Genomic DNA, 27,102 nt, shown 5'->3' on the forward strand with positions numbered 1-27,102 from the left:
CCAAAACTTAACACAATGGATACTGTAATCTCTTTGTCCATTGGACATAGGGATGTTCATTTACAGTACAGGAGAGGTCATAGGTTGGTTTGAATAGGTGGGCGATGTCTGTTCCAGATGCACTTGTGGGTGGTCTCCTCTGGGTTCCCGACGCAAATCTAATGTACAGTAAATACAGTTTATATCTATATTCTGCTCCTGCACATAACTATCCGCAGGAATGTGCGATCTTCTGCAAACCAACACCGGAATATTACCCTTAAAATACACTACAGCTGGATACCAAACACCACCTTATAACCTTGTTCTGTCCCCTCCTATCCTGTAAAGGTGAATCCCTTTGTTCTGATACCATTTAAACTGTTGTAACTTGCTGGTGTGATGCGAGGAGACTATGGCCCTCATTCCGAGTTGTTAGCTCGCAAGCTGCTTTTAGCAGCATTGCACACGCTAAGCCGCCGCCTACTTTGAGTGAATCTTAGCTTAGCAAAATTGCGAACGAAAGATTCTCAAAATTGCGAATGGAAATTTCTTTGCAGTTTCTGAGTAGCTCGGGACTTACTCTGCCACTGCGATCAGTTCAGTCAGTTTCGTTCCTGGTTTGACGTCACAAACACACCCAGCGTTCGCCCAGGCACTCCCCCGTTTCTCCAGCCACTCCTGCGTTTTTCCCAGAAACGGCAGCATTTTTTCACACACTCCCATAAAACGGCCAGTTTCCGCCCAGAAACACCCACTTCCTGTCAATCACATTACGATCACCAGAACGAAGAAAAAACCTCGTAATGCCGTGAGTAAAATACCAAACTTCTTAGCAAATTTACTTGGCGCAGTCGCAGTGCGAACATTGCGCATGCGCAATTAGCGGAAAATCACTGCGATGCGAAGAAAATTACCGAGCGAACAACTCGGAATGACCACCTATGTGTACATTGTGCATTATTTGGATTAAATATGTAATGTGTTTTGAAAGCTTTTCCATGCGTCCACAAACTTTACCATAAATACTCATACCACGCGCTAATGCGCAGGACCGCGGGAGCGACCATACGCAAATTGCGAATATGCGCACGCACAGCAGAACAAGTACACGCACGGAGGCCATCTGTGTGTAGTTTGTACGTGATGTGTGTACTGCAATATTTTTCGACTTTGATAGGACTTACCTCTAAATAGTGCCCTTATCAATGTGGGATCTGAAATGCAGGAACCCAGCTAATTAAAATACCTGAGGGTAGGTGGGAGGCGTTCACACAGCATACACATGCCCCCGCACACTTGCACGAGGAGAATTTTCACCCCGGGCGATGACTGTCGGATCAAAGGACAATGTAACTTGCAGCACAGCGATCAGTTCTGAATTACGCCCAAGATGCAGTAACACCCCCAAAGTTGAGGAAAGCAGGGCTTGACATTCCCGGAGGCTATTTCAGAGATTACAGGACACTACAAGCAGAGGTGTAGCTAGGTGCCATGGTGGCTGCAGCAATGGTATGTTTCGGCAACCCCCCTCCCTTCCCACCGTACTGAATTTGATGCATGTTGCGTCTAAAAAGAAAAAAGAAAATATATTTGAAAATCCTAAATTGGTGACAGGGCTGGGTCTAGACCTTGTAGAGCTCAGGGAAAAAGTTTCCTTTGGGTGGACCCCATGTTTAAAAAAGGGACAGTGAGCACCAAAAATATAGGGGCATGGCTTTATGGGGAATGGGCGTGCCCACATAATAGTATCAATTCAAATTACACCACACAATAGTGTCCATTATTCACATTACACCAAACAGTAGTGCCTGTTATTCACGTTACCCCACACAGTAGTGTCTGTTATTCACATTACCCCACACAGTAGTGTCTGTTATTCACATTACCCCACACAGTAGTGTCTGTTATTCACGTTACCCCACACAGTAGTGTCTGTTATTCATGTTACCCCACACAGTAGTGCCTGTTATTCACGTTATCCCACACAGTAGTGTCTGTTATTCACGTTACCCCACACAGTAGTGTCTGTTATTCACGTTACCCCACACAGTAGTGTCTGTTATTCACGTTACCCCACACAGTAGTGTCTGTTATTCATGTTACCCCACACAGTAGTGTCTATTATTCACGTTACCCCACACAGTAGTGCCTGTTATTCACGTTACCCCACACAGTAGTGTCTGTTATTCACGTTACCCCACACAGTAGTGTCTGTTATTCACATTACCCCACACAGTAGTGTCTGTTATTCATGTTACCCCACACAGTAGTGTCTGTTATTCACATTACCCCACACAGTAGTGTCTGTTATTCACGTTACCCCACACTTTACGCGACACAGTAGAGTCCCTTATACACGTTACACAACACAGTAGTGCCGCTTATACATGTTACGCCACAGTAGAGCCGCTTATATGTTACACCACAGAAGAAATGCTTATGCATGTCATACCACAGTAGAACTGCTTATAGATGTTACTCTCAAGCTTCTAATGCAGAGAGAGGTGCTGCAGTAGCAGCTGGGGCAGAGAGAGGTGCTGCAGCATAAAAGTAGAAAGAGGTGCTGTAGCAGCCGAGACAGAGAGGGATGCTGGAACAGCCAGGGGGGCAGAGAGAGGTGCTGCAGCAGATGAGGCAGAAAGGGGTGCTGAGACAAAGAGAGGTGCTGCAGCAGCTAGGACAGAGCAGCTGGCACAGCTACAAGCAGACAGCGAGACATATAAAAAGGGTGGCAGAGTTCCGGCATGTATCAGCTGTCAGTGTCTCCTGCTGTCACCTCTGGCCTGCCCTGTTCCCTACCTAGTCTCCGAGTCCGAGTCAGTGTGCGACCCTCTGCTTCTCCTCCCCCTGCTCTGCATCTGCCTCCACAGCGGCCCGCAGTATAGTGGGCGGAGGGAGAGGGGGCAGGTGGCGGCAGACCCCCCAACCTTTCCGGTGTCCGGAGCTCGCGATCCACCCAACCCACCTTTGCTACACCCCTGACTACCAGCGGTAACAGTAATCCCCAGCTAATACTGTTGTTTAATTATTTGGTCCTTGGGTGCCAATTTTCAAGCCTCACCCTTGCTGCTCCCATGCTGTGGAGTGTTGGGTAGTAGTAGGGAAGCCAGTTGCTGCTATGACCCAATTGGTATAGTTTATGATGCAAGAGCACAGAACTTGGCCTGATTCAGAGATTGACACTAATGCAGCTGCGAATGTGCCTTCTTTTGCAGCGTGACTGTGAATGGATGTTATTGCCACAGTCAATGGGCTTCTTACTGAGATGCCCATCAACTGCCTCTCTAATCCACCACTGATTGGTTGCTCAGATGGTGCCAGTGCAGCTGAGTCTTAGGATGCAGTTGCTTGCCACAACATGCCCACATCTGTCCAGCTGTTCCCTATATGTCATCTCAGGTACACCCAGGAAATACATTCTCCCTGCATCCAAATTTGTTCTGCGATCTCAATTGGTAATCATCAGTAATGCACGTGCAAACTTAAACCATCGGCTGCTTGTGTCCACCATCGACAATGCATCTACCACTGAATCAGGCCCTCAGTCTCTGCTTCTCCAGGACCCCCTTTTGGCCGCCTCAATCTTTTCTAGGTTACCAGTGCTTCCTTAACATCTGGTCAGACATTTTAACCATTAATAGCATTACTTATTGTAACACCTGCTACTTGAGTCCTGTGATACTGTTTCTTGCGGTGCTTCCACCTGAGAGTCTTGGCTATTTTGCTAGAAGAAGGGAGTCCACCAGCAGTTTGTCCTGGAAACTGCTATTACCTACATTGATGTGGTGGACTGTATTCCCAAAGAAAGCACATAATGGTTTATGGAATGTGAAAGTAAAAACCTCCCAGGGATTGGTTGTAGGGGGACACACAGTAAGGAGTCCCCCTGCCATAACAGCAACCAGCCCAAATTGGCTAGCCCCTAGCTGGAATCCCTAGCACAAGTGGGAACCCCACAAAATAAATGAGGTCCTTCCTCCCCAAAGACAACAAGCCCTTCAATAGCTGCCTCTTTCTTTTTTCCTCAGAAAGCCTCTGGCCACAGCACTCTGCCTCTATCTGCCAGTTTACTTCAGGCTGCTCTCCCTCTTTTCCCAAAACAGATGTAGGGGAGCTGACAGGAATCTACCTGTGCTATCAATTACCTCAGACCACTTTCACTTTGATTCCTCTGCAATTGTAGCTCCTAGGTTGACACAGAAACCTCCCTCCAAATCACCTCATGCCTTTAGTATGTGCATTAACACCCTCACAAATGGGTGTGTGTGTGTGTGTGTGTGTGTGTGTGCGTGTGTGTGTGTGTGTGTGTGTAGTGGGGTTACATTAATGACCATTTACAATGGAATGCACTGCGATTAGCTTTGGCTAAAACAGTGTAATCAAATAATGGATTATTTTGTGACAGATAACTTATATTCATCATAGAACAGTAACATCGTGTAAGCCCCATGGCAATATTTAAGAACTGTCTTAGGCAGTCTTAGCATTTACTTTTTTTTACCAGGTAACCCCCACTCACATAACACATACGCCCAACACAGACCACAATGAAACAAATGGAATGCAAAATATCAAAGTAAGGACCACAGTAGCATCAAGAGAGGAGGAGGCCAGTGTGCAGACTCCGTCTGGGCCCCCTCTTGTTGTTGACTCTGGGCACTAAGGTCACTAGAGGACCCTAGTGCTGTCTCAGAGTCTAGTGCACATGTGCAGGTCTCCAGGAAAATGCTGTAGCAGTCATTTCCCCAGTGATTTTCCTACTGCGAATGCACAAAATGTCAGGAAAATGTCTGCTGTGCCATTTTCCTGGTGATTTGCTGATGCAGGACTCTAAGTATTGAAAAAAGTGGTTGCAGGGTGTGCTGTGTGGGTCCCCATGGACCCCAGGGACCCATGTGCATTGCACACACTGCACTGCACACACTGCACCCATTATTAATACGCCAGTTGGAAGAACTAAAAAAACTTGAGAAAGTGACGGTGCAACTATGTCTGTGCCCAGCAATGCCGGTCTGTCTTCCCATTGTATCAGGTTATAATTTATTTTTCCTTTCCTAGGAAACGATGGAGCCCTTGGACCCTTATAATGATGCTTATTTCCTGTTCAGTAAACACCCAGAAAGTCTGTTCCAGATGCTTCATGATCCCCAAATAATAAACTGGAACAAGGATGTTCATATAGAAGGTCAGGAGAACAGGTTTTAAGAACTTAAAAACTAAAATGTTCAAGTGTGTATCTGACTTGTTTGATAAATGAATGAATTATGTATCTTTAGTACATGAGTTGTGTGGCTACTTGTATGAACAACTTTATTTTTTGTCATATATCTTTCACTGTGGTAGTTATTATTAGAGATTTTTATTACCTGGAATTTGAGACTCCGAAATTCCAGGATCCGAGTCTACCTGAGCCAAGGCTTGTAATTTCCTGACAGACTCAGATTCCAGATCAAGGCGAAATGTCATTTTCCCAGCATTGGATTTTCATGGCTTTTGGATTCTATAAAATAAGAATTTACTCACCGGTAATTCTATTTCTCGTAGTCCGTAGTGGATGCTGGGGACTCCATCAGGACAATGGGGAATAGCGGCTCCGCAGGAGACAGGGCACAAAATTTAAAAGTTTGACCACTAGGTGGTGTGTACTGGCTCCTCCCCCCATGACCCTCCTCCAAGCCTCAGTTAGGATACTGTGCCCGGACGAGCGTACACAATAAGGAAGGATTTTGAATCCCGGGTAAGACTCATACCAGCCACACCAATCACACCGTACAACTTGTGATCTGAACCCAGTTAACAGTATGATAACGTAGGAGCCTCTGAAAAGATGGCTCACAACAATAAACAACCCGATTTTTTTGTAACAATAACTATGTACAAGTATTGCAGACAATCCGCACTTGGGATGGGCGCCCAGCATCCACTACGGACTACGAGAAATAGAATTACCGGTGAGTAAATTCTTATTTTCTCTGACGTCCTAGTGGATGCTGGGGACTCCGTCAGGACCATGGGGATTATACCAAAGCTCCCAAACGGGCGGGAGAGTGCAGATGACTCTGCATCACCGAATGAGAGAACTCCAGGTCCTCCTTAGCCAGGGTATCAAATTTGTAGAATTTTACAAACGTGTTCTCCCCTGACCACGTAGCTGCTCGGCAGAGTTGTAATGCCGAGACCCCTCGGGCAGCCGCCCAAGATGAGCCGACCTTCCTTGTGGAGTGGGCATTGACAGATTTAGGCTGTGGCAGGCCTGCCACAGAATGTGCCAGTTGAATTGTGCTACAAATCCAACGAGCAATCGTCTGCTTAGAAGCAGGAGCACCCAGCTTGTTGGGTGCATACAGTATAAACAGCGAGTCAGATTTTCTGACTCCAGCCGTCCTTGAAATATATATTTTCAATGCTCTGACAACGTCCAGCAACTTGGAATCCTCCAAATCGCTAGTAGCCGCAGGCACCACAATAGGCTGGTTCAGGTGAAACGCTGATACCACCTTAGGCAGAAAATGAGGACGCGTCCTCAATTCTGCCCTGTCCGAATGGAAAATCAGATATGGGCTTTTATACGATAAAGCCGCCAATTCCGACACTCTCCTGGCTGAAGCCAGGGCCAGTAGCATGGTTACTTTCCATGTAAGATATTTCAAATCTACCGATTTGAGTGGCTCAAACCAATGGGATTTGAGAAAATCCAAAACTACATTGAGATCCCACGGTGCCACTGGGGGCACAACCGGGGGCTGTATATGTAGTACTCCTTTCACAAAAGTCTGGACTTCAGGAACTGAAGCCAATTCTTTCTGGAAGAAAATCGACAGGGCCGAAATTTGAACCTTAATGGACCCTAATTTGAGGCCCATAGATAATCCTGATTGCAGGAAATGTAGGAATCGACCCAGTTGAAATTCCTCTGTCGGGGCCTTCCTGGCCTCACACCATGCAACATATTTTCTCCAAATGCGGTGATAATGTTGTGCAGTCACCTCCTTCCTGGCTTTGACCAGGGTAGGGATGACCTCCTCCGGAATGCCTTTTTCCCTTAGGATCCGGCGTTCAACCGCCATGCCGTCAAACGCAGCCGCGGTAAGTCTTGGAATAGACACGGTCCCTGCTGAAGCAGATCCCTTCTTAGAGGTAGAGGCCACGGATCTTCCGTGAGCATCTCCTGAAGTTCCGGGTACCAAGTCCTTCTTGGCCAGTCCGGAGCCACTCGTATCGTTCTTACTCCCCTTTGCCGTATAATTCTCAGTACCTTGGGTATGAGAGGCAGAGGAGGAAACACATACACTGACTGGTACACCCATGGTGTTACCAGAGCGTCCACAGCTATTGCCTGAGGGTCTCTTGACCTGGCGCAATACCTGTCCAGTTTTTTGTTGAGGCGGGACGCCATCATGTCCACCATTGGTCTTTCCCAATGGACTACAATAATGTGGAAGACTTCTGGATGAAGTCCCCACTCTCCCGGGTGAAGATCGTGTCTGCTGAGGAAGTCTGCTTCCCAGTTGTCCACTCCCAGGATGAACACTGCTGACAGTGCTATCACATGATTTTCCGCCCAGCGAAGAATCCTTGCAGCCTCTGCCATTGCCCTCCTGCTTCTTGTGCCGCCCTGTCTGTTTACGTGGGCGACTGCCGTGATGTTGTCCGACTGGATCAACACCGGCTGACCCTGAAGCAGAGGGTTTGCCAGGCTTAGAGCATTGTAGATTGCTCTTAGTTCCTATATTTATGTGAAGAGACGTTTCCAGGCTTGACCACACGCCCTGGAAGTTTCTTCCTTGTGTGACCGCTCCCCAGCCTCTCAGGCTGGCATCCGTGGTCACTAGGACCCAGTTCTGTATGCCGAATCTGCGGCCCTCTAACAGATGAGTACTCTGCAACCACCATAGCAGAGAGACCCTTTTTTTCCAGGACTCTTGTGCATTGATGCACAGACACTGTCCCTGGTTTTAGGAGGTTCCTGACGAGTTCGGATAACTCCCTGGCTTTCTCCTCCGGAAGAAATACCTTTTTCTGAACAGTGTCCAGAATCATCCCTAGGAACAGCAGACGTGTCGTCGGGATCAGTTGGGATTTTGGAAAATTCAGAATCCACCCGTGCTGTTGGAGCACTACTTGAGTTAGTGCTACTCCGACCTCCAGCTGTTCTCTGGATCTTGCCCTTATCAGGAGATCGTCCAAGTAAGGGATAATTAATACGCCTTCTCTTCGAAGAAGGATCATCATTTCGGCCATTACCTTGGTAAAGACCCTGGGTGCCGTGGACAATCCAAACGGCAGCGTCTGAAACTGATAATGACAGTTTTGTACCACGAACCTGAGGTACCCTTGGTGTGAAGGGCAAATTGGGACATGAAGGTAAGCATCCTTGATGTCCAAGGACACCATAAAATCCCCTTCTTCCAGATTCGCTATCACTGCTCTGAGTGACTCCATCTTGAACTTGAATTTTTGTATGTACAGGTTCAGAGATTTCAGATTTAGAATAGGTCTTACCAAGCCGTCCGGCTTCGGTACCACAAATAGCGTGGAGTAATGCCCCTTTCCCTGTTGTAGAAGGGGTACCTTGATTATCACCTGCTGAGAATACAGCTTGTGAATGGCTTCCAATACCGTCGCCCTGTCTGAGGGAGACGTTGGCAAAGCAGATTTTAGGAACCGGCGAGGGGGAGACTTCTCGAATTCCAACCTGTAACCCTGAGATACTACCTGCAGGATCCAGGGGTCCACCTGCGAGTTAGCCCACTGTGCGCTGAAATTCTTGAGGCGACCCCCCACCGCCCCTGAGTCCGCTTGTAAGGTCCCAGCGTCATGCTGAGGCGTTTGCAGAAGCCGGGGAGGACTTCTGCTCCTGGGAAGGGGCTGCTTGCTGCAGTCTCTTACCCTTTCCTTTGCCTCGGGGCAAATATGAATGTCCTTTTGCTCGCTTGTTCTTATAGGAACGAAAGGACTGCGGCTGAAAAGACTGCGTCTTTTTCTGCTGGGAGGGGACTTGAGGTAAAAAGGTGGACTTCCCGGCTGTTGCCGTGGCTACCAAATCCGATAGACCGACCCCAAATAATTCCTCCCCTTTATACGGCAATACTTCCATATGCCGTTTGGAATCCGCATCGCCTGACCACTGTCGTGTCCATAGACTTCTTCTGGCAGATATGGACATCGCACTTACTCTTGATGCCAGAGTGCAGATATCCCTCTGTGCATCTCGCATATAAAGGAATGCATCCTTTAATTGCTCTATAGTCAATAAAATACTGTCCCTATCCAGGGTATCAATATTTTCAGTCAGGGAATCCGACCAAGCCACCCCAGCACTGCACATCCAGGCTGAGGGGATTGCTGGTCGCAGTATAACACCAGTATGTGTGTATATACTTTTTAGAGTATTTTCCAGCCTCCTATCAGCTGGATCCTTGAGGGCGGCCGTATCAGGAGACGGTAACGCCACTTGTTTGGATAAACGTGTGAGCGCCTTGTCCACCCTAGGGGGTGTTTCCCAGCGCGCCCTAACCTCTGGCGGGAAAGGGTATAACGCCAATAACTTCTTTGAAATTAGCAGTTTTTTATCAGGGGTAACCCACGCTTCATCACACACGTCATTCAATTCCTCTGATTCAGGAAAAACTACAGGTAGTTTTTTCAGACCCCACATAATACCCCTTTTTGTGGTACTTGCAGTATCAGAGATATGCAAAGCCTCCTTCATTGCCGTGATCATATAACGTGTGGCCCTACTGGAAAATACGTTCGTTTCTTCACCGTCGACACTAGATTCGGTGTCCGTGTCTGGGTCTGTGTCGACCGACTGAGGCAAAGGGCGTTTTACAGCCCCTGACGGTGTTTGAGACGCCTGTACAGGTACTAACTGGTTTGCCGGTCGTCTCATGTCGTCAACCGACTTTTGCAGCGTGCTGACATTATCACGTAATTCCATAAACAAAGCCATCCATTCCGGTGTCGACTCCCTAGGGGGTGACATCACCATTACCGGCAATTGCTCCGCCTCCACACCAACATCGTCCTCATACATGTCGACACACACGTACCGACACACAGCAGACACACAGGGAATGCTCTGATAGAAGACAGGACCCCACTAGCCCTTTGGGGAGACAGAGGGAGAGTTTGCCAGCACACACCAAAGCGCTATAATTATATAGGAACAACCTTATATAAGTGTTGTTTCCTTATAGCTGCTTAAATATATATAATATCGCCAAAAAATGCCCCCCTCTCTGTTTTTTTACCCTGTTTCTGTAGTGCAGTGCAGGGGAGAGCCTGGGAGCCTTCCTAGCAGCGGAGCTGTGTAGGAAAATGGCGCTGTGTGCTGAGGAGATAGGCCCCGCCCCCTATTCCGGCGGGCTCTTCTCCCGGTTTTTCTGAGACCTGGCAGGGGTGAAATACATCCATATAGCCTCATGGACTATATGTGATGTATTCTTTTTAGCCAGAAAGGTATTAACATTGCTGCCCAGGGCGCCCCCCCCAGCGCCCTGCACCCTCAGTGACCGCCGGTGTGAAGTGTGCCTGAGCGCAATGGCGCACAGCTGCAGTGCTGTGCGCTACCTCATGAAGACTGAAAAGCCTTCAGCCGCCGGTTTCTGGACCTCTTCTTACTTCGGCATCTGCAAGGGGGTCGGCGGCGCGGCTCCGGTGACCCATCCAGGCTGTACCTGTGATCGTCCCTCTGGAGCTAGTGTCCAGTAGCCTAAGAAGCAAATCCATCCTGCACGCAGGTGAGTTCACTTCTTCTCCCCTAGGTCCCTCGTTGCAGTGAGCCTGTTGCCAGCAGGACTCACTGAAAATAATAAAACTATAAAAACTTTTACTCTAAGCAGCTCTTTATGAGAGCCACCTAGATTGCACCCTGCTCGGACGGGCACAAAAACCTAACTGAGGCTTGGAGGAGGGTCATGGGTGGAGGAGCCAGTACACACCACCTAGTGGTCAAACTTTTAAATTTTGTGCCCTGTCTCCTGCGGAGCCGCTATTCCCCATGGTCCTGACGGAGTCCCCAGCATCCACTAGGACGTCAGAGAAAAGGTGGTGATGCCATTTATACTTCATGCACACTGCTGTGACAGCAGTCACTGTGTCCAGCCAGAAGCTGTCACTCACTGTGTCCATCCACAAGCTGTAAGTCACTGTATCCAGCCAGAAGCTGTCACTCACTTTGTCCATCCACAAGCTGTAAGTCACTGTATCCAGACAGAAGCTGTCACTCACTGTGTCCATCCACAAGCTGTAAGTCACTGTGTCCAGACAGAAGCTGTCACTCACTGTGTCCATCCACAAGCTGTAAGTCACTGTATCCAGACAGAAGCTATCACTCACTTTGTCCATCCACAAGCTGTAAGTGACTGTATCCAGACAGAAGCTGTCACTCACTGTGTCCATCCACAAGCTGTAAGTCACTGTGTCCAGACAGAAGCTGTCACTCACTGTCTCCATCCACAAGCTGTAAGTCACTGTATCCAGACAGAAGCTGTCACTCACTTTGTCCATCCACAAGCTGTAAGTCACTGTGTCCAGACAGAAACTGTCACTCACTGTGTCCATCCACACGCTGTAAGTCACTGTATCCAGCCAGAAGCTGTCACTCACTGTGTCCATCCACAAGCTGTAAGTCACTGTATCCAGCCAGAAGCTGTCACTCACTTTGTCCATCCACAAGCTGTAAGTCACTGTATCCAGACAGAAGCTGTCACTCACTGTGTCCATCCACAAGCTGTAAGTCACTGTATCCAGCCAGAAGCTGTCACTCACTTTGTCCATCCACAAGCTGTAAGTCACTGTATCCAGACAGAAGCTGTCACTCACTGTGTCCATCCACAAGCTGTAAGTCACTGTGTCCAGACAGAAGCTGTCACTCACTGTGTCCATCCACAAGCTGTAAGTCACTGTATCCAGACAGAAGCTGTCACTCACTTTGTCCATCCACAAGCTGTAAGTCACTGTGTCCAGACAGAAGCTGTCACTCACTGTGTCCATCCACACGCTGTAAGTCACTGTATCCAGCCAGAAGCTGTCACTCACTGTGTCCATCCACAAGCTGTAAGTCACTGTATCCAGCCAGAAGCTGTCACTCACTTTGTCCATCCACAAGCTGTAAGTCACTGTATCCAGACAGAAGCTGTCACTCACTGTGTCCATCCACAAGCTGTAAGTCACTTTATCCAGACAGAAGCTGTCACTCACTGTGTCCATCCACACGCTGTAAGTCACTGTATCCAGCCAGAAGCTGTCACTCACTTTGTCCATCCACAAGCTGTAAGTCACTGTGTCCAGCCAGAAGCTGTCACTCACTTTGTCCATCCACAAGCTGTAAGTCACTGTATCCAGACAGAAGCTGTCACTCACTGTGTCCATCCACAAGCTGTAAGTCACTTTATCCAGACAGAAGCTGTCACTCACTGTGTCCATCCACACGCTGTAAGTCACTGTATCCAGCCAGAAGCTGTCACTCACTTTGTCCATCCACAAGCTGTAAGTCACTGTGTCCAGCCAGAAGCTGTCACTCACTTTGTCCATCCACAAGCTGTAAGTCACTGTATCCAGACAGAAGCTGTCACTCACTGTGTCCATCCACAAGCTGTAAGTCACTTTATCCAGACAGAAGCTGTCACTCACTGTGTCCATCCACACGCTGTAAGTCACTGTATCCAGACAGAAGCTGTCACTCACTGTGTCCATCCACAAGCTGTAAGTCACTGTATCCAGACAGAAGCTGTCACTCACTGTGTCCATCCACAAGCTGTAAGTCACTGTGTCCAGACAGAAGCTGTCACTCACTGTGTCCATCCACACGCTGTAAGTCACTGTATCCAGACAGAAGCTGTCACTCACTGTGTCCATCCACACGCTGTAAGTCACTGTATCCAGACAGAAGCTGTCACTCACTGTGTCAATCCACAAGCTGTTAGTCACTGTGGGGGTCATTCTGACCTGATCGCACTCTGCAGTTTATCACAGCAGAGTGATCGGGTCAGTACTGCGCATGCGCCAGCGCTGCAGTGTGCCGGCGAATGCCAGATGGCCGAAGGCTGTCGTTGCCTAGCGATTGCCTCTGCCTGATTGGCAGCGAAGAGGTTCTCCCGGCCAGCCGCAGGAGCTGCGCTTGCCGGGTGTTACTCCTCAAATGCAAAAGCATCGCCGCTGTGCAATGCTTTTGCATTTCTGCATCGTGGGGGGGAGGGGGGGGCGGCACTGACATGCGGTGCGGACTAGCCCTGTGCTGGGCATCCCCCCGCATATCTGAGTGCCTGATAGTAGCTGTGCTAAATTTAGCACAGCTACGATCAACTCAGAATGACCCCCTGTTTCCATCCACAAGCTGTAAGTCACTGTATCCAGACAGAAGCTGTCAGTCACTGGGTCCATCCACACGCTGGAAATTGACACTGAGGGAGTTGGTGGTGTGGTTTGCAGGAGCTTGGTTACAAGAGGAAGGGAATTAGTGGTCAGTGGCCTGCTTCCGCTGTCACCCAAAGTTTTTGAACTTGTCACTGACTTATGATGAATGCGCTGCATGTGACGTATAAGGGAGGATGTTCCGAGGTGGTTAACGTCCTTACTCCTACTTATTACAGCTTGACAAAGGCAACACACGGCTTGACACCTGTTGTCCGCATTTGTGTTGAAATAATTCCACACCGAAGAGCTGATTTTTTTTGTATTTTGACCAGGCATGTCAATGACCATATTCGTCCCACGGACAACAGGTGTCTCCCCGGGTGCCTGAGTTAAACAAACCATCTCACCATCAGAATCCTCCTTGTCAATTTCCTCCCCAGCGCCAGCAACACCCATATCCTCATCCTGGTGTACTTCAACAGTGACATCTTCAATTTGACTATCAGGAACTGGAGTGCGGGTGCTCCTTCCAGCACTTGCAGGGGGCGTGCAAATGGTGGAAGGCGCAAGCTCTTCCCGTCCAGTGTTGGGAAGGTCAGGCATCGCAACCGACACAATTGGACTCTCCTTGGGTATTTGTGATTTAGAAGAACGCACAGTTCTTTGCTGTGCTTTTGCCAGCTTAAGTCTTTTCATTTTTCTAGCGAGAGGATGAGTGCTTCCATCCTCATGTGAAGCTGAACCACTAGCCATGAACATAGGCCAGGGCCTCAGCCGTTCCTTGCCACTCCGTGTCGTAAATGGCATATTGGCAAGTTTACGCTTCTCCTCAGACGCTTTTAATTTTGATTTTTGGGTCATTTTACTGTACTTTTGTTTTTTGGATTTTACATGCTCTCTACTATGGCATTGGGCATCGGCCTTGGCAGACGACGTTGATGGCATTTCATCGTCTCGGCCATGACTAGTGGCAGCAGCTTCAGCACGAGTTGGATGTGGATCTTGATCTTTCCCTATTTTAACCTCCACATTTTTGTTCTCCATTTTTTAATGTGTGGAATTATATGCCAGTATCAATAGCAATGGCCTACTACTATATATACTGCGCACAACTAAAATGCACCACAGGTATAAAATGTAGATGGATAGTATACTTAATGACGACACAGAGGTAGGTACAGCAGTGGCCTTCCGTACTGTACTGCTATATATAGTATACTGGTAGTCACTGTGTCAGCAAACTGCAAAACTAAAATGCACCACAGGTATAGAATGTAGATGGATAGTATACTTAATGACGACACAGAGGTAGGTACAGCAGTGGCCTTCCGTACCGTACTGCTATATATTATATACTGGTGGTCACTGGTCAGCAAAACTCTGCACTGTACTCCTCCTATATAATATTATACTGGTGGTTCCCAGTCCCCACAATAAAGCAGCACACTGAGCACAGATATGGAGTGTTTTTCAGGCAGACAACGTATACTGGTGGTCACTGTCAGCAAAACTCTGCACTGTACTCCTGCTATATAATATACAGCTGCTCCCCAGTCCCCACAATTAAGCAGTGTGAGCACAGATATATGCAGCACACTGAGCACAGATATGGAGCGTTTTTTTCAGGCAGAGAATGGATAAAACTGGTGGTCACTGATCAGCAAAACTCTGCACTGTACTCCTCCTATGTTATACAGCTGCTCCCCAGTCCTCCCCACAATTAAGCAATAATGCACAATCAAGTTCAACATAAACAGAGAGGACGCCAGCCACGTCCTCTCCCTAACATTTCCAATGCACGAGTGAAAATGGCGGTGACGTGCGGCTGCTTATATAGAATCCGAATCTCGCGAGAATCCGACAGCGGGATGATGACGTTCAGGCGCGCTCGGGTTACCCGAGCCATACGGGAGAATCCGAGTATGGCTCGGACCCGTGTAAAAAGGGTGAAGTTCGGGGGGGTTCGGTTTCCCAGAAACCGAACCCGCTCATCACTAGTTAATACTGATGGTTTCTCTTTGACAGAGTGCATACTTTCTCTCACCCACTTTCCAAGATCCTTATGTGTCTTCTATCTTTGTCACATCTTCCCTCCTCTTGATACAGTTGGTTTAGGTTATTTGATGGTTTAAAGGTGCAGGTAGCGCATTTACATTTTTAATCTGATCTACTAAATCTCAGACTAGTTCTGTCTTGATATTTATGTTATACTTGTTTCTTATGATCACTCTAAATTTTATCTTAAGCAACATCCCTACTTATATGTAAACAATGAAAAGATTTCACAAAAAGTTTTCACAAATAAAAAAAGATCTCCTGTGCAAAGTTAAACCGAAGACTGTTTAACCCCCGGGGGACATTAAACAACGAGGAGTTTGAATGTTGCCCCCTTTAATAATGTGTTGGTAGTTTCCTTTAAGACAATCAAATTAATTTTTGAACAGCCAATAGTAGTTAAATGGGGAGCAGTTTTTGTCTTTAACCGTGGTGTGAGTCAGAGGAACCGCCTCTTTGTTCCAGTCCCAGTAACATCCTCCCACCCCTGTTTGTGTATGGTTTATTAGTGTGTGTGTGCGTGGTGAAGAAAGAAAGGTAGATTTTCTGTTAAGTTTTAGTGGGTTCACTCTCCTTGCAGTGGGGTATGGAGTAAACCATTGTCCTGGATGGGAAATGGTTACACCACCTGAATGGGGGTGGGTTGTGGAATGTAGAGTTGAACACCAATGATTGGTTTCTGTGTGGGTGTATTTGGTTGTTCTGCCCACTCTTTAGTGCTGCCACCATTTCAAAAATGTAATTTTAAAAGTATTGTCAATAATACATTTGACAAATAATTTTAAACGCCAGCACTGTTGTCTGTGTTTTTATTCTTAGTGATTAAGGAGTGGCGGGGATTCTGTGTTTCCTCTATCTATCTATCTATCTATCTATCTATCTATCTATCTATCTATCTATCTATCTATCTATCTATCTATCTATCTATCTATCTATCTATCTATCTATCATAGGTACAAGTAACGTTTAAAGGGTTAACACGAAATACGCCGCTAGTAGGTTTATGTGCATCTTCTCACACTGCACAGTGAGACTGGGACGGACTATACATGCCAACATCGCTGATTGGATGAAGGCAGCACAATATAAGCCACGCCCACATCCAACCAAGTCATATTCATATTGTGTGAGGCCACACCTATTTCAAAGCCATTAACTTGTCTATACTGCTGCTTGCTTTGAATTTAAACTATAAAATTCTTTCCCATGTGAGTTTTCTTTGTATAAAAGGGTTTGCGATGAGTCTGTCACTGTGCACAATGGTCACTTTGATTATATCCCCCCACAGTGTGCCAACCAGCACTATGGGACATGCTGCACACAATTGGTTCCAAACATGGAAGACAGATGCAGACACTCCGTTTCCTCTTATGCGTGAGAGATGAAATGGACAGCGAGGAACTGGAGCAGATCAGCAATGTAAGGTAACACATACTCTTACTGCAGTAAATTCATGTTCACTGTTCATATCACATTACCTTGAATGCCATTACTGCTGTGTCTGTTAATAAATATGGGCCCTCATTCCGAGTTGTTCGCTCGGTATTTTTCATCGCATCGCAGTGAAAATCCGCTTAGTACGCATGCGCAATGTTCGCACTGCGACTGCGCCAAGTAACTTTACTATGATGAAAGTAATTTTACTCACGGCTTTTTCTTCGCTCCGGCGATCGTAATGTGATTGACAGGAAATGGGTGTTACTGGGCGGAAACACGGCGTTTCAGGGGCGTGTGGCTGAAAACGCTACCGTTTCCGGAAAAAACGCAGGAGTGGCCGGGGAAACGGTGGGAGTGCCTGGGCGAACGCTGGGTGTGTTTGTGACGTCAACCAGGAACGACAAGCACTGAAATGATCGCACAGGCAGAGTAAGTCTGGAGCTACTCTGAAACTGCTAACTCGTTTGTAATCGCAATATTGCGAATACATCGGTCGCAATTTTAAGAAGCTAAGATTCACTCCCAGTAGGCGGCGGCTTAGCGTGTGTAACTCTGCTAAATTCGCCTTGCGACCGATCAACTCGGAATGAGGGCCATAGTTCTCATGAGCGTGAAGCAATAAAGATAGATACAAGATCATGTAGTTGTGAAGACAAAGTGGGCCTGTTCCCAGGACCAAAACTAGGATTGCTTTCACCCGGGGCAAGACAGTAAATTTGTGCCCCCCCCCCCCCAAAAAAAGAAAATAATTATAATTAAAATACAATTATACATATAATCCCACACGTTACACCACAGAGGAGCTACTTATACATGTTACACCACAGTACAGCTGCTTAGAAATGTTACACCACAGTACTACAGCTTATACACATTACACCGCAGAGGAGACACTTATGCACATTACAGCACAGAAGAGCCGCGTATATACATTACATAGATTGTATAGGGGGCACACTGACACACATATGGTGCAGGTCCCAGGGGAACACTGACACCCACACAGACCAGGAGCACACTGACACAAAAACAGATTTTATAAGAACACATTGACACACACAGTATAGGGGCCAGATGCACACTGACACACACACACACACACACACACACACACACACACACACACACACACACACACACACTGTATAGGGAACAGATGCACACTGACACACACACACACACACACACACACACACACACACACACACACGCGCGCACACACACACACACACATACACTGTATAGGGAACAGATGCACACTGACACACACACACACACACACACACACACACACACACACACACACACACTGTATAGGGACCAGATGCACACTGACACACACACACTGTATAGGGACCAGATGCACACTGACACACACACACACACACACACACACACACACACACACACACACACACACACACATGTTGTAGAGGGGGAGCTGTCTGCCAGGCAGAGAAACATACCTCGTAAATCTCCTCTCTCTGTCACACGGCAGCTCCAGCTCCCCCTCGTTCAGAGTCCATGCTGCTGCACTGTGTCCCTCCCCCTGTTCCCAGGCATGGGGAGGGCTGTGTGCACTGCTCAGGGCTGCAGGAGACTGCTGCGAAAGTTCCCCTGTCAGAGGAGCCTGCCGAGGGGAGACCCACAGATACCGTTCAGAGGTCGGACCCCGAGTCCAGCATCAGGCGGGGGGAGCAGGAGCAGCTGGTGGAAGTTGCAGCAGGTGGAAGGAGATGGGCGGAAGCTGCAGCGGGTGGACGGGAGCCGAGCGGAATTTACGGCGGGTGGAAGGGAGTCGGGTTGAAGCTGCGGCGGGCAAAGTGGGTGGAAGCCCCGGCGAGCGGAAGGAGTGCGCCATCTCATCACCCTCTGAAATCCGTCACCAGGGGCACATGCCCCCCTAGCTTCCCCCCCTAGTTACAGCCATGCTGTTCCATAGGTAGATGCAGAAGCTTCTGCGGCTTCTTCTTTTGCTGTAGTTTCATCTATTTCTTTCTTAGGTGTGGCCCAATGTGCCACCAACATTTAGCATCTGTGCATGCTGTAATACCGATTTGGGCATCCTTAGATGCCGCCATTGGGTTGCATCATTAAAACTTGCACTTGCTCTATCCCCACCCATGCATGGCCTCCTATGTGAGTGTTTGTGTCTTTGTATCGATTCCATTTTCTTGACATGCCCACATCACGCCTCCAACACTCTCATAAAATGCAACAACTCTGTGCGTCATTTTAGCCATATCCTGTTAGCTCCCAATAATGCCTACTGAGCTCCATAGACAGTACATCCGGTTCTGCTCTGCGTCTCGGAGTAACAACCAATGTGATGCATGCACAGACTAGGATGCAGGTACAAATAAACCACCATCTTGTGTCTGACATTACCTCTAAATTGGGCCTAGGCTTTCCCCTCCCCTGAGGTATTCATAGCTCAGTGTTAGGAGCCATGCCATGTTGGCAGTCTAGTAAACCATCATCGTCCTACAGTACCACTTGGACCTGGCAAACGTAAAATTTTTCACTGTAAAAATCAGTTTTGCGTTTGTGCCACTAAAACATTGCACATCCATACATTGATCATCTTCCCACCAAAGACTTGACATGCTGTAGTACAGTACATTACCAAATCCCCATATATATACTTATCCAGAGGCGGCCCTAGCCAATTTGATGCCCTAGGCAAGATTTTGGCTGGTGTCCCCTAGCACCACCACTTATTCTGCCTCTGACCCTGCACCCCTTTCCCAGCACCATCACCCCTCACCCATAGCAGTCCTTATTTTGGTGTTCCTACCCCCTGTATTTGAAATAGGAAAAGTGTGCACATTTGGCGCACAGCCCAAAAAGGGGTGTGTTTTTGCTGGAAAGGGTCATGGTCGCACAATAATAACCCCAATTGAAATTTTGCAACACAGTACTGCAACTTTCTTTACATTTTACCATGCGATAGTGTCCCTAATTCACGTTACATCACACAGTAGTACCACTTTACCTTATAAATGTTTCTCCTCACAGTAGTGCTCCTTATTTACACTACATCACACTGAATTGCTCTTTATTCACATTAGACCACACAGTAGTGCTCCTTCTATATGTTATGCCACACAGTAGAGCACCTTATACACATAATGCCACACATTAGTAATGCACTTATTCACATACCATACAGTAATTTCCCTTACACATATGACACACATTATTAATGTCCTTATAAACATAATGCGCCTTACACATTATGCCAATCTTTATTAATGCCCTTATACACATAATGTCCCTTACACACATAACACACATTATTAATGCCCTTATACACATAATGACATACATAATGTCTCTTACACATATGCCGCACATTACTAATGCATTTATACACATGACACACATAATGCCCCTTACACATATGCTGCACATTATTAATGTATTTATACACATGACACACAATGTCCCTTACACATATGCTGCACATTATTATTATTCTTATACACATAATGACACACAAGGTACCCCTTACACATATGCAGCATATTATTAATGCCCTTATACACATAATGATACACATAATGCCCCTTACACATATGCAGCACATTATTAATGCACTTATACACATAATGACACACATAGGGGGAGATTCAAATGTTTGAAAAGTCGGTTGGGTGTCTGTTTTTTCCTGTCTATTAGATAGGAAAAAACAGACTCCCAACTGACTTTTCAAACATTTGAATCTCCCCCATAGTGTCCCTTACACATTTGCTGCACATTATTGATGTGTTTCTACACGACACGCATAATGCCCCTTACCATAACTCCCAACATTTGAAGTCCACGAAGAGGGACTTCTGGGTGCACGAAGCGCCCATATACCCGAAAAGGGGCCTGTGGATGCCGAACACTATTTCACAACCAACCCACTCTCACACACACACACACACACACACATACACACACATACACACACACACACACACACACACACACACACACACACACACACACACGGCTGCTAACACTGACCTCTGCCTTTGCTTGGATATAGATGTGTCCTCATAAATCTTGCCTTGATGCACCATGCAGCAGGAGATACCTGGTGCGAGTCAGCTCACAGCTCTGCTAACGTTGGGCACCTTTTTTTTGATGAAAATGCAATTTATTTGCATTGCTATGTGGCTAGGATGCACAAGCAGCTTCTGCTGATTAAAATGATATGCAGCATGCCTATATACTGTTTTCGACTGTGGCTGTATCTGCATACGAAATGCTACACACAGAATATAGGCATGCTGCATATCATTTTAATCAGCAGAAGCAGCTGGTGCCCCATGGCATACCAAATGCCCTAGGCATTTGCCTAGTTTGCCTATGCCTAGGGCCGGGTCTGTACTTATCCTCCAATCTGAGGACTGGTGTGCTTTAAAAGATGCCCTTTCAATGCCAAGATAGACGCCTTAAAGGCAATACACCATACCACAAACTTCCATCACTAACTTTAAGCTCTAGACTTGCAGGCTACCACACCATTAATTAAAAAGACATAAAAAAAAACAGACCTCGTCATGTATAATCCCTTACAGCAGGCTCGGCCAACCTGTGGCTCTACAGCTGTTATGAATCTAGCATGTTCCAGCATGCCCTGCCACAATTGCACTACTAGTGAATGCTACAACTGTGACAGGGCATGCTGGGATGTGTAGTTTCACAACAGCTGGAGATCCACAGGTTGGCCAGGCCTGCCTTACAGGGTATTTTACAGTTTTCTAAGTATCCAGCTACTAAATATATTGCTAATTCTGGTCTTCTCTGTGATGCACTTTGTTATGCAAATGTTTTATCTAGGCTTAATAGGTAAGTGAGGGGAGGTGATGGTGATCAGGGTCTCCATCAGAAGGTAATTACAGTGATGCTGTAAATAATCGCTGATCCTCACAAACAGTATAGATGTGCTAGTCCCAGATTGAGGAGCGGTGGCGTATCTATAATTGGATGTAAGGTGTGTGGTGCACATGGGCCCCTATGTCCAGGGAGGGCCCACACCGCATACCATGCACCCATTTTTTTTTTAATACTTACCCTTACGGAATCCCGCTTCGGTGGCAGCAACACTGCAGAAATCTCTGGGAAATATCCATTTTCCCAGCCTTTTGTGCATGTGTAGTGGGAAAATCACTGAGAAAATGGGCACTATGCCATTTCTCCAGAGATCTGCGCGTGTGCACTAGTCTCTGGCACAGCGCTAGGGCCTCCTAGTGACCCTTGTGCTCAGAGTCTGCCGGCTAGAGAGGAGGGGGTCCAAACGGAAACCTCATATGGGCCCCCTCCTCTCTGAGGGTTCTATTCATTAAGAAAACAAAAACTGAATCGCTACGTATCACTATACATCGCATCGCTTCCATGAAATGGATAGCTGTAATATGTAGCAATTCATGTATACTTAACCTTTCCAACGTTGCGCTGCAGAATCCAGGGGTCCAGCGGTGAAGTCTTCTCTAGGCAGTCGACTCTCTGATGCGCGGAGACAGCCGGCGGGTTCCTCTACACAAGCATCACCTGTTGACCAACCAGCAGGCCGCAGTGGCTGCTGGGAGGTTGGGGGCGGAGCCAGCACCAGATGCCGAGCAGAGAGCAGGAAAGCACTGCGCTTCCCTGCCATCTCCGCACCGCAGTTCAGGTTATGCTATCCTGAAATGGCAAACCTGAACTCCATGGAGAAGCGGAAAGCTGAGCTTTCTGCTCCTTCATGATTCGAACTCACCATACAAAAATATGGTGATGCAATTCAGGCACAGAGCGGAGGTGTCACTGTAGAAGTCTGTGACTTCTCCACGGTACCTGCCTCTGTGAATTGCACTTGGCAGAGAAAAGCCCTGTAACGCAAAACAGGGCTTTTCTCTGCTACATGATTAGACCACTTAATACGCCCCTGCTGAGGAGTGCTTCTAAACTCTTAAGGGCCCTACGCGGCGGATATGGCCGACGGGCAACCCGACGGCGGGGGGGGAGGTGATGGGGGAGTGGTTTCTTCACTCCCCCCGTCACCCGGCTCCATAGCAGTGCATGCTAATATGGACGAGATTGTCCATATTGGCCTGCATGCATAAGCGACGGGGCATCAATGATTAATGAGCGTGGGGCTGCACATCGTTAATCACTGGTGCCTACACACTGCACGATATGAACAAGTTCTCATTCATTAATGAACGAGAATGTTCATATCGTGCAGTGAGATCTGCCAGTGTGTAGGACCGATTACAGTGGACAGTAAAATCATTCAGGAAGGCTGAGTATGAAGAAATTATAATATCTTTTACTTTTACTGAAATTTGATGTCAATATTTTAATAGTGGTTTCTAATATAAAACCACTCTGTCCCCTCCCTCTAATTTCCTTTGTAATTGCCTCAGTGGGAAAAGCTGATTAGTATACAGGAAGTAAGGTATGATGCTGTACTGTTAGCAGGGGTGGTCTTTAGGTTGCTGGCGGCCGGGCTCCCGACGACTACCATACCGGCACCGGAATCCTGACCGCTGGCATACCGATAGATTTTCTCCCTCTGGGGGTCCAAGACCCCCTGGATGGAGAATTGAGCCACCGTGCCCGCAGCGTGGTGAGCGCAGCAAGGGGCTCATTTGCGCTCGCCCAGCTGTCGGTATGCCGGCGGTCGGGAGCTCGACCGCCGGTATCACATGTTACACAGGTCAGCAGGACCCTGGACAGTTACTATGAGCCCTTATGTCATGTGATGATTTAGCTGGAGGGAATGACACATAACCTCTCCGTTTCTATGTTCCCACAGCACAGGTGATCTGATCTATACATCACTGTTGCCACAGGATGCAGCCCTCAATAAGTGGGAGTATGGCAGAAATGAGCGCAGTCTGAAATATGTGGAAAGCTGCATTAAGAACTTCCCTACTATATGTGTTAGGAAAAAAGGATTGGAGCAGCCAATCGCCTGGTTAGCTACTGACAAATCTGCGGAGATATGTATGGGGTATACGGACCCAGCCTACAGGAATCTGGGGATTGCACGTACAATGATACTGAAACTCTCTGCTGCCAATTACAAAAGAGGAGCACCTATCTATGCAGCTGCTAGTGCAGATAATAAGCAAATACTGGCTGTGGCGAGAAACACAAAATTCCAAGTTAGAGGTGAAATATTAGTTGCTACTAACTTCCAGTATAAAAGTTTACCTGCCAATTAATAAGAAATGTATCATCCCATTTCCAGTACCTTTGCATAAACTAGCACCTCTTACTTCTGAGATGTCCTTGTGTCTGGAGATTATGGCTACAAAACAGAGAGAATAGGAATGATGGAAGTTGTTTCAAGACAAAAAAAAGATTAACTTGCTAAATATATGAAATAGAAAACTCTCATCTCATTTCTTGCTGGAAAAACTTTTATTGTTTACATTATTTAGTTATTTGCTCACATAATAGTCTTCTATGTTCCATTTCTCGCTGCTTAAATTCAAATGTAGATGCACCATCATATGTACAGGTACAGCTATAGCTAGCATTACCATGACCCTCTTACTATAAGAGACTGTGGCAAACATTAAGGGGCCAATTTAACAAGCAGTGATAACCCATTTTTCAGGCATTTTCATCTGAAATAGGATTTATCACTGCTTCAGGCAATTTACCAATAGGGATACCATAGAAAAATCGCTGTGCACATCATCATATCTCCATAGATGGGTATGGAGACTTCGATGTCTGAACAATTTATAAAAGTGTTATAAGCTCTGTTTGTTGCAGATTTTGAAAATAACATTGCTCCATTTTAGGATGATGTTATGGATGCTTACTGTGCAGTCCAGCGTCTGAAGTCCTCCTCAGCTGTAATGCAAATGCATGCTCTTCAGCAGTGCTATTTTTGTAGAAAAATAGGTTCAGGAACTCCCAGGGGTGGGCAGAGCTGTGGGGAAATGTGGGAGGAGCTACAGTGGGTGGGGCATCTTTGTAAGAATAAAGCCTTTTCCTATGTACGAAAACAAAAATTGTGCACACCTACGGGGCGTGGCCTTGCTGCAATGGCCATGGCCTTGCAGAAAAAGACTACCTTATACCCCAGTTTTGCAAAATGCACACCCAGACATTGGCCACCACTGGAGAAATAAATATCCTAATTCATGCTCATTACATTATTTGTCATTTTTCATCTTTATGCACATATTTTTTTATCTTTATTACAGTCTGTGGCACAATATGCCACACACCGTAATGCCCATTACACATTGTGCCACACCGTAATGCCCTTTACACATTATGCCACACACCGTAATACCCACTACACATTATGCCACACCGTAATGCCATTACACAATGACACACCGTAATGCCCATTACACAATTTGCCACACACTGTATCCCCATTACACAATATGCCACACACCGTAATGCCCATTACACGTTATGTCACAAACCGTAATGCCCATTACACAATGACACACCATAATGCCCATTACACATTATGCCACACACTGTAATGCCCATTACACAGTAATACACCATAATACCCATTACACAATATGACACACACTGTATTGCCTATTACACAATATTTCACACACCGCATTGCTTATTAGACAATATGCCAGACACCGTAATGCATATTACAAATTATAACACATACCATAATGCCCATTGCACATTATGCCACACACCGTATTGCCCGTTACGCAATATGCCACACACAGTATAGCTCATTGCACAATATGCCACACACCATAATGCCAATGATACATTACGCCATATACCATAATTCTGATTACACAATATGCCACACACAGTTATGCCCCACACACAATAATGCCACTTACAAATTATTCCCCACAGTAAGGGTTATTACTTTTAAATTATCTGCTCATTGCCAGGGGTTTCATGCTCTGGCTTCCATACTCGCTGCCAGGGATTTCCCTGCTCACTGCCAGGGGTCTCATGATCGATCCACGGGGTTTCCTGCTTGTTGCCAAGGGGTCTCCTGCTCGTTGCCAAGGGTTTCCTGCTTGTTGCCAAAGGCTTTTCTGCTCTCTCTTAGGAGTCTCATGCTCTTTGTCAAGGGGTTTCCCTACTCACTACCAGGGGTCTCATGCTCATTGCCAAGGGGTTTCATTGCTCATTGCTAAGGGTTTCATGCCCATTGCCAAGGAGTTTCCCTGCTCACTGCCAGGGATCTCACGCTCGTTGCCAAGGTGTTTCCTGCTTGTTGCCAGGGGACTCATGCTCATTGCAAAGGGGTTTCCTTGCTCACTGCCAGGGGTCTTATTCTCGTTGCCAAAGGATTTCCTGCTCATTGCCTAGGGGTTTCCTGCTCTACAGAAAGTTCTGGGAACTGTAGGGGAGCTGTAGTGGCTTGGGAGCACTGTGGGGAGCCCACTGTGTAAAAAAAGGCCCACCCAAATAGCCACCACGGAGCAGGAGACAGATGCTAGAGATCCTACTTGACTTCTAGTGTCTGTCTCAAGCTCCACGGTAACTATTTTGGGTGGGCTTTTTTTACACAGTCGGCTCCTCCGCAGCTCCTGGTGCTCCTAAGCCACTACTGGGGCTGCGGGGGCTAACTCTATGCAACCTCCGCACCTGCCCGCACCCACCTACATTTAAAAAAAAAAAAACTTTTGTATTTCCTGTACACTACCGAGAGTATTACTACGTTCTATGCCAGGAACATACCAAGCGCTTAAAAATATAATATTGCTCATTGTGTACTTAATATAAAATGAGCAAATGTTGTGTTTATATAATTCAAGGTGACAATGTGCTCTAACTGACCTCAGAAAATAAAAAAAAACAAAATAGTGCATTTTATTTTGTCGATTCCTGTACTGCCTTGATCTTGGCTTAAATTGACTGCATGTTTTTTACTTAGTGTACATGTTGTGTAAACTGTCTTTTTGCTTAAATATATATACATACAGCAACAGCCGGCACTCCCATAAAATGGTCAACATGCTCAGGTGCCAGAATCCGAATGTGTACAAGTCCAACAACAAACGGCATTCTGAGACGGCAAGTGATGAAAAACAGTGTATTCCCTGTCAACGTTTCGGAGCCCAAAGCTCCGTCGTCAGGACAAGCAAGAAGTGAGTTTGCATACACAGTTTTTCAATGCTTGCAGTATCAGAGTGCCGTTTGTTGTTGGACTTTATATATATATATATATATATATATTTTAGAGATGAGTGGGTTCGGTTCCCTGAAAACCAAATTTCCACGAACTTCATGCTCTGAGTCCGGGAAAGTGGCATGGTGCGTGGGGTGGCG

At 46.8% G+C, this 27,102-nt stretch overlaps 1 protein-coding gene across 3 annotated transcripts in view; it reads left to right on the top strand.

The window, feature by feature from the left end:
* The window catches only part of LOC135054977 (glycine N-acyltransferase-like), a 58,935-nt gene extending 32,300 nt beyond the window's left edge, over positions 1-26,635 (top strand). For 2 of the 3 annotated variants that reach the window (XM_063958499.1, XM_063958500.1), the window contains 3 exons: positions 5,041-5,167; positions 16,685-16,820; positions 23,624-26,635. In XM_063958499.1, coding sequence (XP_063814569.1) covers positions 5,041-5,167; positions 16,685-16,820; positions 23,624-24,035 — 675 coding nt within the window. In that variant the 3' untranslated portion in view covers positions 24,036-26,635. The remainder of the gene's footprint in view (positions 1-5,040; positions 5,168-16,684; positions 16,821-23,623) is intronic. The other variant, XM_063958501.1, reaches the window with a different exon arrangement.
* Positions 26,636-27,102: the final 467 nt, after the last annotated feature.

The sequence above is a fragment of the Pseudophryne corroboree genome, chromosome 3 (genome assembly GCF_028390025.1).
Source record: "Pseudophryne corroboree isolate aPseCor3 chromosome 3, aPseCor3.hap2, whole genome shotgun sequence".
Taxonomy (NCBI): domain Eukaryota; kingdom Metazoa; phylum Chordata; class Amphibia; order Anura; family Myobatrachidae; genus Pseudophryne; species Pseudophryne corroboree.